Raw genomic sequence first — 16,207 nt, forward strand, 5'->3', positions numbered from 1 at the left:
CCTATTAGCAATTGACATTGCTCTGCACTTCAAAATGACCTTATCCTTGCACAAGGGGCACTGCACCCAACCCCGCTGCACTGCGCTGCCTCCTGCCGCTAATCTCACCGCCGAGGCCGCCACAGCCGCTACCTCTCGGCCTACTTCTGCTAACCTCACCGTAGAGACCCTAGTCGATTTAGGGATATTTTGGGGGATTTGGGTTGAAATGCACGGGTCAGGGCGAGTTATGTGCGAAGGTATATGTGGAGGGGTCAGGGGACTGAGTACAAAAATGTTGCCTATGTGGCATGCCACGTTGGCGGTCAAACGTGGTCAAAGAACGATTGAACTAGGGGTGGTACATTAAAACAAGTTTACAGCCCACAAGTTTAAGGACCGGCAATATATTTCACTCTTTTTGTTTGTACTCTCTTGTTTGTGAGATTTCATTGCATTTGTGATTTTTTTTTCAGTTTTTCTAATTAAATTTCCAAATCCAATGATTTCTTTTACGCTTTTATGAGATTTCGTTGCATTTGTGTTTCTTTTTCAGTTTTTCTAATACATTTTCAAATATTTGATCCGTAGGCTAAAGCATAATGTCGTCGACTCTTAACACCCTAATAAGAACTTTCCTACGAGGGTTCTTTAGGGAAGTAAAAGAGGAAGTCAAAAACAACCCTGATATTGTTCGAGAGGTGTTTGAGAGGCTTGTAAAAGAAATTTCTGATGAGGGAAAGCTGCCACTGCCAAGCGCTGATGAGGCTCTTCAGCTGCCTGAGGAGGTTATTCAGCTGCCTCCCGAGGTGCTTGAGCGAATTTCTAATGTTCTTAAGGAAACCATCCAGACTACTCCGATGTCAGAGAACATTGAGCTTATTACTCCTTCAGAGATCACCACTCTTTTAGAGAGTACCCTGCTCACCACTCCTTTACAAAGAACTTCATCAACACCAAATGACTGCAATACTATCATGCCTATATCTCTATCTGTGTACTCAAGTCAGCACATTCTTGGCTTGGTCAAAGAGATTATGTCCGATGTAAAATTGAGACCCTATATCGTTGGAGCAGTCTGCGTTGTGGGAGTCATAGTAGCCTATATTCTTTACAAGAAAAGAACAGCTGCTCTCAACAATAGAAATCCCAATGGAGGGGACGACATTGCTGATGATTTTTGGGGCAATTGGCATGATGGGAACCTGGAGATGTTTGATGATAGCAATGACCATGGTTCTTCAGACGATGAAGGAGCCATTCACGATATTGTTGCCATTCCTGGAGAAGGTTTTCAATTCAATATTATTGCTATTACTGGAGGAGGGTTCCAATTCCTTGTTGAGGTATTTGGCAGTGATTCTTCAAACGATGAAATTCAGAATGTTGCTATTCCTGGAAGAGGGTTCCAATTCCTTGTTCAGGTATTTATCCCTGAATTATTTTCATAATGAGTTTTCAGATCATGTACTGAATTAATCATTTGGAGTTAGTGCTATTTCTGGCTTCGTGAAAGTATAGCCCTCTGTCCATGCTTATTACTATCTTAATTAATATCTTTAAAATTACATTGCTTTTACTCTCAGGTTGCCATACCAGTCATTAATATCTTTAAAATTGCATTGCTTTTACTCTCAGGTTGCCATACCAGTCGCCCCCACATTCAAGGTGTTCATGGCATTGACAAAGTTTGAAGGGTTCACTGCACCCCCTTACAGCCCTAACAATAGCAAGAACCTTCCCCTAACAGCAGCCCTCCTCAAGTTTATTGATGCGGTGAATCAAGGCTCCTTACTGCCATCAGTAGTCTTCCTCAAGTTTATTGATGCGGTGAATCAAGGCTCCTTAAAGCCATCAGTAGTCTTCCCCAGTTCTCAAATTTCTGGATTCAATAGATCAAGGCTCCTTACCACCAGTACCAGTCATCCTGCAGTGCATGAATTCAATGGATCAAGGCTCCTTTCACTCAGTGCTTAGACCCCAGAAGCTGCGGCATGCAGGATATATATAGCTAGGACCCGACCTATTTGTCATTCAAAGGAGAGGAAATGTAGCATAGATAGATAGCATTGTTGGTTCGAGAGTTCATACATATTTGCCGATACTTGCTGATTTGAGTGAAAGGACGAGTGAGAGATTTGAAGATGGGCTTCAGGTAACTGCCGAGAAACAATCTGGCTTGTCTAGTTTCGATTTGATGAAAACTTCTGTTCCTAGCATTCCTTCGTTTAACCCAAATCATGTCAATATCACTTGCATGTTATTGCATTAACCTGCTGGTAGTTTTTGACCGAGGTGACTGTTGATAATGCTGGTGCTGTGGTGTTTCCAAGCTATTGCCTGCTCCTTAATTTGCATCTTCACAGTACGCGTTGACACTCAAATGCGTACCATATTTTTTCATGTTGGGGGTGTTGCGAATTTTGTGACATGGAATCTTCTTTGGTAGATAATTGGCAGCTAGATTAGGCCCTGTTTAGTTCGCGAATAAAAAAATTTAGTGCTACATCGTATGTTTGACCGGATATCAGAAAAGGTTATCGGACACGAATAAAAAAACTAATTTCATAACTCGTCTGAAAATCGCGAGACGAATCTTTTGAGCCTAATTAATACTCCCTCCGTCTCAAAATATAAGCATTTTATTCATAGTTAAAAATGCTTACATTTTGGGACGGAAGGAGTATGTCATTAGCACATATGGGTTACTGTAAAACTTATGGTTAATCATGAACTAATTAGGCTCAAAAGATTCGTCTCGCGATTTCCCCCCTAACTATGTAATTATTTTTTTAATTTATATTTAATGCTTCGTACATGTGTCTAAATATTCGATTTGATGTTTTTAGGAGAAAAAATTAGAAACTTAACCAGGCCTTGGTTCTCTACTTTTGCCCATGGAGTGCAGGGATCGATATTCACTCAGTCGAATTTGTCCTGAATAGAAGTCTAATCTGCAAGTATAATGTGAGCTTGCCTTTTGAACGTGTCGAGATCTAGTCACTAATTTTCGTATTGGTTACGTGGTTACGCTCAGCATCAAATTTTAACTTTTCAATGGGACAATTTATTTTCATGAATTTTGTAGCATTTGTCCTAAATTTCGTATTGGTTAATGGCGGCTCTAATTCCAGTTCTTCAGGCCAAAACATCAGTAGCTATTGGAGATGGACAGCGTACTTCTTTTTGGCATGACTCCTGGCTCGACTGCGGTCCCTTAAGTACCAAATTCACAGCTCTGTTTACTCATGCACTAGACAAGCAAGCCTCAGTCTACCAAGTTCTTTCAACAAACTTGCAAGCCTGTTTTGTCCCAAGGCTGAAACTCACAGCTTCATCAGCTCCAAGAGCTAATTGCTTCCACTTCGCTAATCCCCTCCCTGGATGAAAGAAAGATTACGAATAGTGCTGCAGGGAGTTTACTCTCTTCTCGTATGGTTTATGAATCGTCATTCCAAAGCCAACCTCTCTGTGCAAACTGGAAGTTTATCTGGAAAAGTAAAGCTCCACCGAAGATTCAATTCTTTGCCTGGTTACTTGTGAAAGAACGGCTCCCGACAAAACAAAACCTCCTCAAGAAGAAAATCGTGACCTCAGATATTTGTGAGCTTTGTAACAGTGAACAAGAAACAGCCTTCCATTTCTGCTTTCGCTGCCCTTTCGCTGCATCATTCTGGCAGAAAATGGGGATCCAGGCTGCTATTAACTCGATGTCGGAGCTCGCTCAACTTCAGAAGCCCCACTGTCTGCCGGCAAAGCATTTCCAAGTTTTCTTCCTACTCTGCTTCTAGGGATTGTGGAATCATCGTCATGATGTGATCTTTCGAGGGATGTCGATATCTCTCCCACGCCTAGTTGCGAAGTGCTTAGAAGATGCTGCTCATTGGGCAGAGCGTCTGAAGATAGACGACAGGATTGTGGTTTCCGTTTGGAAGGAAATCATTTCTTCCTCCCTTCGTATCTCTCCCCCTATGTAATGTAATCTGTGTACTTTTCCGCCCCTTTTAATGAAAATTCAGGTGAGGAGCCGCCCGCCCCCCCCCCCCCCCCCCCCTCTGAACAGTACTACGTGGTTACGCTCAATTTTAACTTTTCAATGGGACAATTTATTTTCATGAATTTTGTAACATTTGTCGACTCGTTTTTTCGTGTATTCATTTCAGATTGTCTTTGCTCACTCCTTAATTTTTGTGTATTCATTTAATATGGTCTTTGTTCACTCCTTGATTTTTGTCAACTACTCCATTATTATTAGCTTAGTAGTAACTACTAATATACTCCCCACGTTATATATAAGTATTTGACATTCAAACAATATTCGGTCGAACTTTTTGAAACTTTGACTCTTAAGTTAATTTATGTGAGAATAAATTTATGAAATCTAATATGCAACCGTAGCATATTTACAACACAAACCAAATTATATATTTCCTTGAAAAAACATTTAATAGTTAGTATTGAAGATCATTTTTTAAAGAAAAAGACTGAATACTATTTTAAATATTAAATATTTATGGCCGAACTGAGTATCTTATTATATGATCAAACTACCGACACTTTTCATCATCATCATCATCATTATGAGATATAAAACTCAACTCAATCGGCATATCATATTTACTGTTATATATAAGACTTTAAAAAAATATCCGTGTATTGCAACGGGTAAATATTATTTTAATTTTATTATTATTATACGGTTTAGTTAGGGTAAAATTTATTATGCGAATTCGCTTGGATAATTTTTTTTTAGAAAATCATGAGCTGTGATTGAGTACGTATTTCATCTCTCAAGTTAGCATACAAGTTTTTTTAAAAGTTATTTTTATACGACTTTTTTTATTTCCAAAAGCAAACGGGATTAAAATCGAACTCAAACACAGATCTATATTTCCGAAAACGAACGAACTTAAAATCGACTCGGACACGGATGATGTACCAAATAGTATAGATGAGACTCAAACCAAATCGACAGGCGGTATGTAAATACAGTACCACTTACTCCTATTATATGAATGGTCTCTTTTGATAATAATAATAATAATAAATTAATTAACCTAGTGGCTAGTGCTACCTCCGTGTATTGATCCAGGGGCGTGCATCAGGTGAGTCGATGACGTCCAGAATCCAGTAGCCGAGGTTACCTCCCAGCCCAACGCATCCAGCGTAGAACAAGACGCCAAACTTTAACATCTCAGAGCGGCTAAGCGGGAATCTCTCATACGCATGCTCCATGATATCCCGTTTAACGTAGCATGTTGTGATGATCACACCAATCCATCCCAACTCAAACGTCACTCTAGCAAACGGATCCGAATCTCGATCCCCAGCTCGAGGCATAATTAATTAATTAATTAATATCCTCCGAAATCTTAATCTTAATCTTAATTTCCTCGCTCTAGATCTTCTCTTGTTGAAGAGGCCGATCAATCGATTCGAGAACACCTCACCTGGCTGCATATAAATATACATATATCGATTTGCCTATGTTAGGTGCATATCTATTATAAAGAATAACACTGAAGGGAATGTAAAAGCTGCATGTATGCGTTCTAATTAATGGCAAAATCTCGTTTAATTTATCTGCCAATCATATTTTGGGGAAAAAAGAGCAAAGAAACAAACATAGATATAATGTAAAACCAATCGATGACTTGCTGTACCTACGGCGAGCGAGCGAGCGATCGATCGAACAAACCAATAAAATTATTGGGAGCTGGGAGAAGAAATTGCGGCGCGTCGAGGCGAGGCGAGATGGACTCCGTGCGCCGCCCGCGCAAGCGATAGATGCAGTTTCTATTCTAGCTAGGGTGTCAAAACGCATGCCTATACTTCGAGATTTATATTTATACAGGGCGAATCGACTTTTGCTGGGCCGTATCGGGCCGGAATTTCGCTGAAACTGACCGGTTTTCGTGTAAACTCAGGACATTTATATTTAAATTTTAGTTTATGAAATTTATTCGGAATCTATCAAATTCGAATTCAAACATCTACTAGTCGGAATATATTCTGAATACAAATAAATTTGTATTTGAATCTCAGTCGGAATATATCTGTATTTGTATATTTGTATACAAATATATTCCAAATTTGTATTTAAATCTACCAGTCGGAATATATTTGTATTCAAATTTGGTAGATTTCAAACAAATTTCATAAACCAATATTTGAATATAAATATCATGAGTTTAATTACCAATAATCAAGCTTGTGAAAACCGGTCGGTTTTGGCGAAATTCTGGTCAGATACGACCCAGCAAAAGTCGATTCGCTCTGTATAAATAAATCTCAAAGTATACGCATGCGTTTTGACACCCTAGCTAGAATAGAAGCTGCATCTATCGCTTGCGCGGGCGGCGGACGGAGTCCATCTCATCTCGCCTCGCCGCACCGCAATTTCTTCTCCCAGCTCCCAATAATTTTATTGGTTTGTTCGATCGATCGATCGTTGGCTCGCCGTAGGTACAGCAAGTCATCGATTGGTTTTACACTATATATATGTTTGTTTCTTTGCTCTTTTTTCCCCCCAAATATGATTGGCAGATTAGTTAAACGAGATTTTGCCATTAGAACGCATACATACATGCATGCAGCTTTTATATTCCCTTCAGTATTATTCTTTATACTAATATATATGCACCTAACATAGGCAAATCGATCTATGTATATATATATATGCAGCCAGGTGAGGTGTTCTCGAATCGATTGATCGGCCTCTTCAACAAGAGAAGATCTAGAGCGAGGAAATTAAGATTAAGATTAAGATTTGGGAGGATATTAATTAATTAATTATGCCTCGAGCTGGGGATCGAGATTCGGATCCGTTTGCTAGAGTGATTTTTGAGTTGGGTTGGATTGGTGTCATGATCGCAACAGGCTACGTTCAACGGGATATCATGGAGAATGACTATGAGAGAGTATCGCTTAGCCGCTCTGAGTTGTTCAAGCTTGGCGCCTTGTACTACGCTGGATGCGCTGGGCTGGGAGGAAACCTCTTCTACTGGTTTATGGATGTCATCGACTCACCCGGTGCACGCCCCTGGATTAATACACGGAGGTAGCACTAGGTTATATTTATAATCAATTAATTATGCATCAAAAGAGACCACTCATAGCAATTATAATGCATGAGTAGTATTCACGTACCGCCTCTCAATTGGTTTCAAGGTCTGATTGGACTCAGGGATTAAATTTTAGTCTTTTTCACATCAGATATTAGGATACTAATTAGAAGTATTAAACATAGACTAATGATAAAACCCATTTCATAGCCTTGAACTAAGTCGCGAGACGAATCTATTGAGTCTAATTAATTAATCCATGATTAGCCTATGTGATGCTATAGTAAACATGTGTTAATTATAGATTAATTAGGCTTAAAAAATTTGTCTCGTGAATTAGCTCTCATTTATGCATAGTTTTGTAAGTAGTCTATGTTTAATACTCCAAATTAGTGTCAAACGTCCGATGTGACTGGGACTAAAGTTTAGTGATGGATTCAAACACCACCTCAGTCTTATTATCTTATATAACAATAAATATGATCTACTAATTGCGTTGAGTTTTATATCTTATAATGTGATGATGAAAGGTGTTGTGGGTGGTTTGATCAAGTAAGATAGTCCATTCGACCATAAATATTTAGGGTTTCTTCATATTGTAGCTAAAATAAACCTTACCATTGTCAAAATTTTAGCAATTTGACAATATTGCCAAGTTTTGACAGAATTTCTTATTTTATTTACTAGAGTTTGGTAAGAAACTAAATTGATGCATATATTTGGCAACTTTACCAAAAATGGTATGGTTTGAAATGGCATTAATCTGAACAAGCCCTAACATTTAGAATAGAATTTTGTCTTTTTTTAAAAAATCCATCCATTTGGAAATTATTTTTCTTAACCGCGATATGTTGTTTAAACTATCATCATCTATATGGGTTTCTCCAGGAAATTATTTCAACACTGGATTATCCCTATTCCAAAAGACAATTGACAAACGATGCTAATTACGTGATTTACGTCCCATGGCTGGTCTGACTTGCAGCAAACTTATACATGCTTGGCTTATATCCCACCTGGTCTCTGGCGATTTCCTTAATCCCTGGTTAATGGAATTTACTGTTCCCTGACACACACACACACACACACAAAGGACTAACCAAATTCACGTATATACACAGTAACGGCACACAGAAGATAATCACATGAGAACAGACAGTTGTACAGGGTAAGACCTCCCTGATCAGATACCCAGAGGAGATCCATCAACATGTATATATATTTATATCTGATTTGCAACTACACATCGCAATTACCCTACTAGTACATTCTCATTCCTATGTATAAACTGAGTTACTACTCTTGCTGACATGTGCCGGTATCTGTGAAACTACCATACATGTACATCAATTGCATATACTTCCTTGGACGTACACGTACTAAAGCTGTTGTGCTGGTTTCAGCCATCGGTCTCAGTTTGCATCTCGAGCTTCTGTATCAAGGCCTTCTTTTCTTCTTCAGGGAGGGCGTTGAACATAAAAACTGATTTGTCACCAATGTCATCCTGATTCATGAGGATGACATTGATCATCAATATTGTAATGTTGTAAGTGAGGAACGAACATATGTACTCGGTAGTAATGAAGCTAGATGCGGAGCATTTTAATTTGGAGGAATCTGTACCTTGATGGGCTGCTGGAATTTTCTTGCTGCGAATACAGTGAAGAGAACCATCCAAACTCCTAAAAGGCCGGCTTTTGTTCCGTTGTCCATTAGACCAGACTGCACGAGGTGGTGACAAGACAAATGTAAGAAATGATGAATGAGTGCTCTAAATCTAATGCACCCTGGTGCTGTAACTTCTCTAGGAGTGAACAAGGTGAAACCAATTATAACATATTGAATTTGTAACAAAAATAACAGAGGCTTAATTTACCAGGTGTCCAAGAAGAAGGCCAGGGATAACAAAAGTTAAGATACCAGCTTCCAGTTTTCCATAGCACAGACCTGTGGATGCAATGAATAATTCGATTCAGTTCAATGTTCAAGCCATTCATACATGCAATCGGCATACGACGGAAAAATGGAAAATGCCACTAAATTGGTGCTCATTCTAACACTGAACACACACAAGCACTCAGCTAGGGAACAATTCAGCAGCGACAATAAACTGAATTCTCCGATTAAATCTGTTCTTAATTGTAGTACCAATTTGGTAGTAATAAGCACAGTGTAATTGCACAGTACCTTCCTTGAAGACGAGGCCTGTGAGCGCCGCAAACGTAGGGCCGACGAACCACAGCGCAGCCGGGTGATCGAGAACGTAGCTGACGAGGCTATCGTCGAGCGGCTGCGCGCCGGCGACGTACGTCCCAATGGACCCGATGACTCCGACCACCCACAGCGCCTGGAGGAACCGCTTGATCGGAGTGACGTAGATGTGAATCAGCACGAGCGAAAGCCCCAGCCCCGCCGCTCCGGTGGCGTAGAGGAGGTCGATGCCTTGCCTGATGGCGTCGCCGGCGGCGTTCCCCTCGGGGAGGAACGCGGCGGAGGCGGCGGCCACGAAGGAGGCGGCGGCGGTGACCAGCCCGGACCGATACAGCAAGACCTCGCGCACGTCGGCGTCCTCGACGGTCCAGGGGCCGTAGACGCCGTTGTAGACGTTCCGGTCGGCGACGGCGGCGAGCTGCCTCGCGGCGGCGGCGCGGCAGCCGAGGTAGGCGAGGGGAAGAGGCCGTCCGACTGCGGTGGGGGTCAGCCCCAGCCTGGGGTGCGGCCGTAGAGGCGCGACGGCGAGGCGCGGCGAGAGGAGGAGGACGGTGGCGGCCATGGCGTCGCGGCGGGATGATATTTTTTGGGGGGAGATTTTTTGGTGGGTGGTGGTGGTTTCCGGCGAGGTGTCGAGAGCTCCGGCCTGTGACGACCGCAGGCTCGACGGACGGTGCAGATTCAGTTTCGGCGTCGATCCAACGGCCTCTGATCCGGTAGAGTGCCGCCACGTGGCCGTCCCGGCCCAACTCATTGGGCCGCACGGAGATCGCAACCCCTTTCCGGCCCAATAAGTACAGGCCGGCAGGCCGCCCGTCAGTCAAATCCATGGCGCTCCCATGTTAATTTCCTTCTATCACGTAAAAAACTAATCTAGCATCGGATATGACATATTTTAATACAATTAATCTGAATATATATATATATATATATATATATATATATATATATATATATATATATATATATATATATATATATATATATATATATCCAGATTCATAGTGCTATAATATGTTGTATCGGGTTTTAGATTCATCTTTTATGGGACGGAGAGAGTACGAAGGAGTAATGACAACTTGGAATGCATGAAACACTTGCGACGGTTCGCCGCCGGCAGCAGGTCAACCACGGCAAGTCCGGCGAGCGGGGCATTTAACTATTTGCCATTTTAGATTTGACAATTAACTATTTGCTATATCTATCTCAATGATATGTGGGTCCACATGTGTCTATAATATGTGAGTCAGTGGCAAATAGTTAATTGCCACATCTAAAAATGTTCAATGTCTTCCGGCGAGCAACTAGATCGACCACTCTCTTCAGTGTCAGTTTCATCACAGTGAATCCAGTCGAAAAATATTAACGGCTGCTGGTGGTAATGTTTGCCCAATTCCGTGGGCTGCCTGTGTTTCCCTGCATCTGCATCTGCCGCCGCGCGCAGTAACTAATTAAAAGTTACTGTCTGCTCTGATGCCAGGACCACCGTACCTCATCTATGAGACGTACTATGACTGTAATTCATACTGTTTCAACATTTGGATGCATTGCATGCATGCTTAATTTCAACATACTAATATATAATTATATTATATAATTAAGTACTCCCTCCTCCCATAATATAAGGGGGATTTTAAGCTTTTCTTACAACATTTGACCACTCGTATTATTTTAAATTTTTTTGCAAATATAAAAAACGAAAAGTTATACTTAAAGTGTCGTGGATAATAAAATAAGTCACAAATAAAATAAATAATAATTTCAAAAAAATTTGAATAAAACGAGTGGTCAAACGTTGTAAGCAAAACTTAAAATTTCTTATATTATGGGACGGAGGGAGTATATGTTTTGATTGCCAACAAGATGCATGCTTTGATGCAGACGAACTTGCATTTCTCATCAACAGTGATCATTCATGATCAGTACTGTTCAGAGCCGTAATTCAATGTATATAGCACGCACGTACGTACTCGAATTCGTAGTGTCCTCCTGTCCCGTATACATACTAGTAACATACATTCACGTACACCGTACACGTGCTACATACATACCATTAAATTGGATCTCGAGATGGGTGTACATACATCATATCGATCTTCATGCACGCGACGCGAGAGCTATCTACCGGCGGCGATTGGATTCGGTGGCGCCATTAATAAGGGGCGAGACGAGCTTGAGCTTGCCGCCGTAGTCCTCGGCGAGGTTGGAGTCGTCGATGGCGTCGCGGAGCGTGGCGTGGAGGTCCTTGTCGGCGACGAAGACGAACTTCTTCTTGGTGTTGTCGTCGATGAAGGGGTAGATGATCTTCCAGGCCGCCATGAACACGTAGGGGACATGGATCAAGAACACCCTCCCCAGCCTCTCCGGGTAGTAGTTCTGCATGATCTCCAGCGCCGCCACGTACGCGCGGATGTCGCAGTTGCCGTAGTACCCCCACCCCTGCAGGTCGGCCACGGCGGCGAACTTCTCCTGCCCGCCATTGCCGCCGAGGCGGGCGCAGGTGCGGTCGAGGACGTAGACGACGTAGCGCTTGAACTCGTCGAGGTCGCGGCGCGCCGGGAAGTGGCGGGCGCCGAAGCCGTACACCAGGGGGCGCCCCTGCCGGTCGTAGCCCTGCATGTAGAGCTTCTCCTGCGCCAGCTCGCCGCGCACCTCCTCGTCGGCGATGGCGCGGCCGCCGGGCTTCACCTCGCGCTTCCACTGCAGGTACTTCACCAGCATCGCCGACGCCTTGCCGATGTTGTGGTCTCTCGCGCGCAGGAACCGGCGCAGCTGGTAGTCGTCCTCCTCCTACGTATACATATGCATCATCATTGATTCATTGTCTTGCTACTCTCTCTGTGTTTTACTATATTATTATAAGTTATTTTATTTTTTTTATAATTAAACTTTTTTAAGTTTTGATCTATAAAAAAGTTATAGTATATTTTTAATATAAATTGAATATATTATCAAAATATATTTAATGGTAGTTTCAATGAAACTAATTTTAAATGTTGCTTAATCTTTTTTATAGATTTGGTCGAATTTTTTTGAAAAATGATATATAATATAAAACGGATGGAGTACTAATTACCAACAATTAAGTTATTAATTACTGTAGCTAGGTAATGCTGCCTGCTTTGCTGATGGTCAGCTCGTGTTAGCTACTCTAGGCTGGTCCAGTTCGATGTGTACTGGCGGGAGTAGTATTGACCAACATTTATGAAGGGCTTTTTGCACGGCACGGGTGACGCATCGCCTCATGCTTCACATCGCCAAATTAAATAATGGTTGTGTGTAGACGTCCATGCTACTGTTCATCTTTTTAATTATACTACAGTATTTAATACTGCCTCACTCCACTCCACATATTTACGCATGCAGCTGGTTAGTTGTCCACGACCACCTGGGCAGTCCCAGCCCTCCACCTAAGAGCACCCACAATGCTAAAGTAAGGTGCTATCTATAAAATATATACATCTCAGTAATAGACTAGATTAATAGTAAACCACTTTAATGGTATGTCTATATGGGTATCTATAGCTCTCTAATCCATTGTCTCGTTTTTATGTATAGACTATCTCCAGGTTAGTAAGATAGTTTTGCTCTCTCTCTTCATTTAATCTTTTATAAGTAGGAAAATATGCTGATATTGATATGGATTTCTTGTAGAGAGCCTATAGATAACCATTGTGGGTGCCCTAAGATGGTGTCTATAGCATTAACTACATTGTCATGTAGAACTTTAAACTTATGTGGCACTATATTAATTAAAAGAGAGAGTGAAGAGAGGAAGAAACTGAGTCTTATGCAAGACACGGCTTCAACATGAGAATCTATGTACTAGACATCAAGTTTTGCATTGGGAGATAATAGTGTCTTTATAATAGATGAAGAATAAATATGATTGGTACTCCCTCCGGTTTTATTTTAATTGACGTTTTGGACAATGACACGGTCTACAAGATATATCTTTGACCTTATTTTTCTACTATAATATATATAATAAATAAATGCATGTTTACTTTTATTATAGTGCTTTAAAAGACAAGTCTATATATGTTGTTCTAGTTTCTTTAAACTAAATATTTTTAAATTTATTGATGATCAAAGTTATAAAAGTTTGACATTAACCTTGTCCAAAACGTCAATTAATATGGAACTGGAGGAAGTAGATAAGAGAGATGGTGTATTTATTAATGGCCCACTTTAAGAAACTATAGGTTATAGAGTGTAGTTTTTATTGTGATGTCTTATTAACATGGCACCATAGACACTGTTTATGGACACCATGGGTTGGGATTACCTCAGTGTGCCGTTTTCTACTGTATATATTGGACGTCCTAATAATTAATATTCCCCTAAATGACATTTGTATTGGTAATCAATAATCAGCGTGTGATGGTGGTATAGTAAACTCAGTTGTCCTAATTGGATGGATCGATGTAGCAGATGGTTGATTAGGTGGAGTGTCGCTGATGAATGAATTCCTCCACTACTGGATTGTCATCACGAGTTGAGAGTGAGATCAATGTGATGGCCATCGAGATGTTTCTGCTCAACCGCTAACTACTTTGGCTTAGACCTTCAACTAACTGGAGCTGGAGATGGATGGGCAAGCCACCAGTCTCAAACCACCAAAACTGCCCAGTCCCCTAGTCCTTTCCCATGTACGTACGGTACAATACAATTCACGCTGCGCCGACCAGCCAAATTGCATTATACTGTAGGAGTTATATATATATCTGCGACCAAATTATGTTGTGTGTAACCACCTGCAGTACGGCAAACAAACCCAGGGTGTGTGTGTGTTCTTCTGTTTATCCTCTTCCAACGGTGGAGAAAACTATTTTCTTAATTCTGCAGTGCAGTTCAGGGACGGACGTGCTAGATTCGGTTTTTCATGTTAGGCGAATCCCATTTTCGATTCGGTACGGATAGCCAGGGTATCTCCTGGTTGATTTCATTCGTTTTTTTTATAATTCGGTCCCTAAGTTAATTACTACTCTGTGATCCGGGGTCGTCGCTACATAGTTGGAAATTAAATAAAGAGGGAAAATTACAAGGAATTAACTGATTGAGCTTCAAGAAATTAACTACTGCTACTCCTAATTGCCTTCGCGTTTGTGTTCTTAGTTGATTGCTTCATAGCTAGCTCGTACCTCTAGTTGTCCTTCCATCCACAAGAACATAAGAGGAAAAAAACAACGAAGGTGTGAACTATCTATCTATCATACCATTGGTTCACATCATCATCACAAGGCCATGGATGGAGGGAAAGCTCCTAAGCTAGGTGAGTCATACATGCGAAGAAGATGAACTAATTAGGGAGAAGGAGAAGGAGATACCTTGCATGCAGGGTCCTGGGCTTCGACGACGGCTCTCAGCTCGGCCACCTTCTTCCACTCCGTCACATCGCCATCGTCGCGGTGCCCGTCTCGCTCCTGCTGCTTGCAGTAATCCATGGCTGCCTTAGCTAGCTCTCCTCTCCTCTCCTCTTGAATTGCTCTTCAGGCGATGATAATTCAGAAATGGAAGTCGAGAGCTGAAGCCCTTTTTATAGGCAGAGGAGAAACAGCAGCAGCTCCAAAAGGAAGCTAAGCTGACGATGCAGAGTCGCTGACCCCCACTATTTATGGTTGCGGTCTAACCGTGTACCAAAGCTGCTGTCTCGCAAACACTTGCATGACATATAATCATATACTATTACCCCCTCCGTCCAAAAAAGAACCTAATTGGACGGAGTAGTACCTTCTTTGCACAGAAATAAAGAACTTTTTTTTCTGTATAAGTATAACATTGGCATGTTGCTGCTGCTGCCTAACTAACTAAATATGACAACTCAAGAGATTACTGACTGACGTTAATGACGATGATGGCGAAGTCTAACAGAGTGACAGAGGCAATTTTCTTGCAGAACATAAGTAGGAGGTTGGACGGTCCACTCCTCCGTTGTCGAAACAACGAAATTAGGACTTGTTTGAGCAGCAGAAGCAATCACCTGAAAGAAGGTGTTAAGCTCTGTTATTTACTCTGTTCGATGATAAAAATGGACATCTTAACAACGTTGGCGGCTTATCTCCTTCGTTATCTCCTCTCTCTCTCTCTCTCTCCCATAAACGGTAAGACTCATTAATACTGACCACTGGCTGCAGATACAATCATACAAATACTAGAACTCTTGTTAATTTCGTAGTTCTGTTTTTGCTAGAAGAGAGAGAGACAGACAGAGAGTTTAGGGGGAAAAAAAATCTTAAGCTCTACTAGTACAGTAGTTGTACCTATCAGAACTTGTGGTAGTAAGCAGTAGCAGAGAAGTAGTGATGCGTACAGGAAACGGCGAGCGTCAACTACAAACAGCAACAGGGACGTTAGCCAACTACTCTTGGTTTTCAGCCATCAGAAATACTACCAAAATCATGATCTGGCAGTCAAGTCACGTTATTAGACTAGTAGCAGTATCCGTTTACAACAAAATAGTGGTACGACTAATTATTATTTTAAAGATTGACGATGTATCTATTAGCTTCGTTAATATTAAAATATATCGGCATAGAGCCTATTTGGTTTGAAACCAATTTTTACCCTACCAAAATCTTGGTAGTGCCAAAACCTTGGCAAGTTTTAGCACTACCAAATTGGATAGTATTGAATTTGAACTATTGTTGATAAAATTTGGTAACAAACCAAACATGCACTTGCTATTATTGAAGTTACCAAAATTTTGGTAGGACAATAAGTTGGTATCAAACCAAACAAGCCCATAGTCTTCTGTAGATGCTTATATCAGTAAGATGTGTGTTCATATGGATGCATGTGGAGCATTCTAAACGTCTGATTTGCTTTGTCCTGTCTGTCTCATTGGTTGCTCGTATTCTCTAATAAACTATTTATTAGAAAATAAAAATAATTTATAGATAAAATTTTTATATATGTGTTCAATGCTAAAAAAACTATGTAAAAATATCTTT

The 16,207-nt window shown here is 41.1% G+C and overlaps 3 protein-coding genes across 3 annotated transcripts; 1 reads left to right on the forward strand and 2 right to left on the reverse strand.

Moving 5' to 3' along the window:
* Positions 1 to 737: 737 nt before the first annotated feature.
* LOC127765660 (uncharacterized) lies at positions 738 to 2,075 on the forward strand. The gene is made up of 2 exons (XM_052290601.1): positions 738 to 1,403; positions 1,618 to 2,075. Exons 1-2 carry the CDS (start codon positions 840 to 842, stop codon positions 1,954 to 1,956), a joined length of 903 nt encoding a protein of 300 aa, XP_052146561.1. The 5' UTR covers positions 738 to 839; the 3' UTR covers positions 1,957 to 2,075.
* A 6,064-nt stretch (positions 2,076 to 8,139) lies between these two features.
* Positions 8,140 to 9,879, reverse strand: LOC127765699 (uncharacterized). The gene is made up of 4 exons (XM_052290642.1): positions 9,231 to 9,879; positions 8,920 to 8,990; positions 8,667 to 8,765; positions 8,140 to 8,547 (listed from the first exon to the last, which is right to left on the reverse strand). Exons 1-4 carry the CDS (start codon positions 9,814 to 9,816, stop codon positions 8,443 to 8,445), a joined length of 861 nt encoding a protein of 286 aa, XP_052146602.1. The 5' UTR covers positions 9,817 to 9,879; the 3' UTR covers positions 8,140 to 8,442.
* A 1,221-nt stretch (positions 9,880 to 11,100) lies between these two features.
* On the reverse strand, positions 11,101 to 14,873 carry LOC127767038 (uncharacterized). Its single transcript, XM_052292243.1, has 2 exons — positions 14,585 to 14,873; positions 11,101 to 12,044 (listed from the first exon to the last, which is right to left on the reverse strand). Exons 1-2 carry the CDS (start codon positions 14,699 to 14,701, stop codon positions 11,376 to 11,378), a joined length of 786 nt encoding a protein of 261 aa, XP_052148203.1. The 5' UTR covers positions 14,702 to 14,873; the 3' UTR covers positions 11,101 to 11,375.
* Positions 14,874 to 16,207: the final 1,334 nt, after the last annotated feature.

This window comes from Oryza glaberrima, chromosome 3 (assembly GCF_000147395.1).
Source record: "Oryza glaberrima chromosome 3, OglaRS2, whole genome shotgun sequence".
Lineage (NCBI taxonomy): Eukaryota > Viridiplantae > Streptophyta > Magnoliopsida > Poales > Poaceae > Oryza > Oryza glaberrima.

Bases quoted from the DNA above. Each gene is read 5' to 3' on its own strand.
- LOC127765660 (XM_052290601.1), top strand. From the start codon at position 840: ATGTCAGAGAACATTGAGCTTATTACTCCTTCAGAGATCACCACTCTT. The intron at 1,404-1,617 runs GTATTTATCCCT...TTTTACTCTCAG, and splicing joins GGTTCCAATTCCTTGTTCAG to GTTGCCATACCAGTCGCCCC.
- LOC127765699 (XM_052290642.1), bottom strand. From the start codon at position 9,816: ATGGCCGCCACCGTCCTCCTCCTCTCGCCGCGCCTCGCCGTCGCGCCT. The intron at 8,991-9,230 runs GTACTGTGCAAT...TTGCATCCACAG, and splicing joins AGGCCTCGTCTTCAAGGAAG to GTCTGTGCTATGGAAAACTG. The intron at 8,548-8,666 runs GTACAGATTCCT...CTCATGAATCAG, and splicing joins AATTCCAGCAGCCCATCAAG to GATGACATTGGTGACAAATC.
- LOC127767038 (XM_052292243.1), bottom strand. From the start codon at position 14,701: ATGGATTACTGCAAGCAGCAGGAGCGAGACGGGCACCGCGACGATGGC. The intron at 12,045-14,584 runs GTATCTCCTTCT...ATGTATACGTAG, and splicing joins CCCAGGACCCTGCATGCAAG to GAGGAGGACGACTACCAGCT.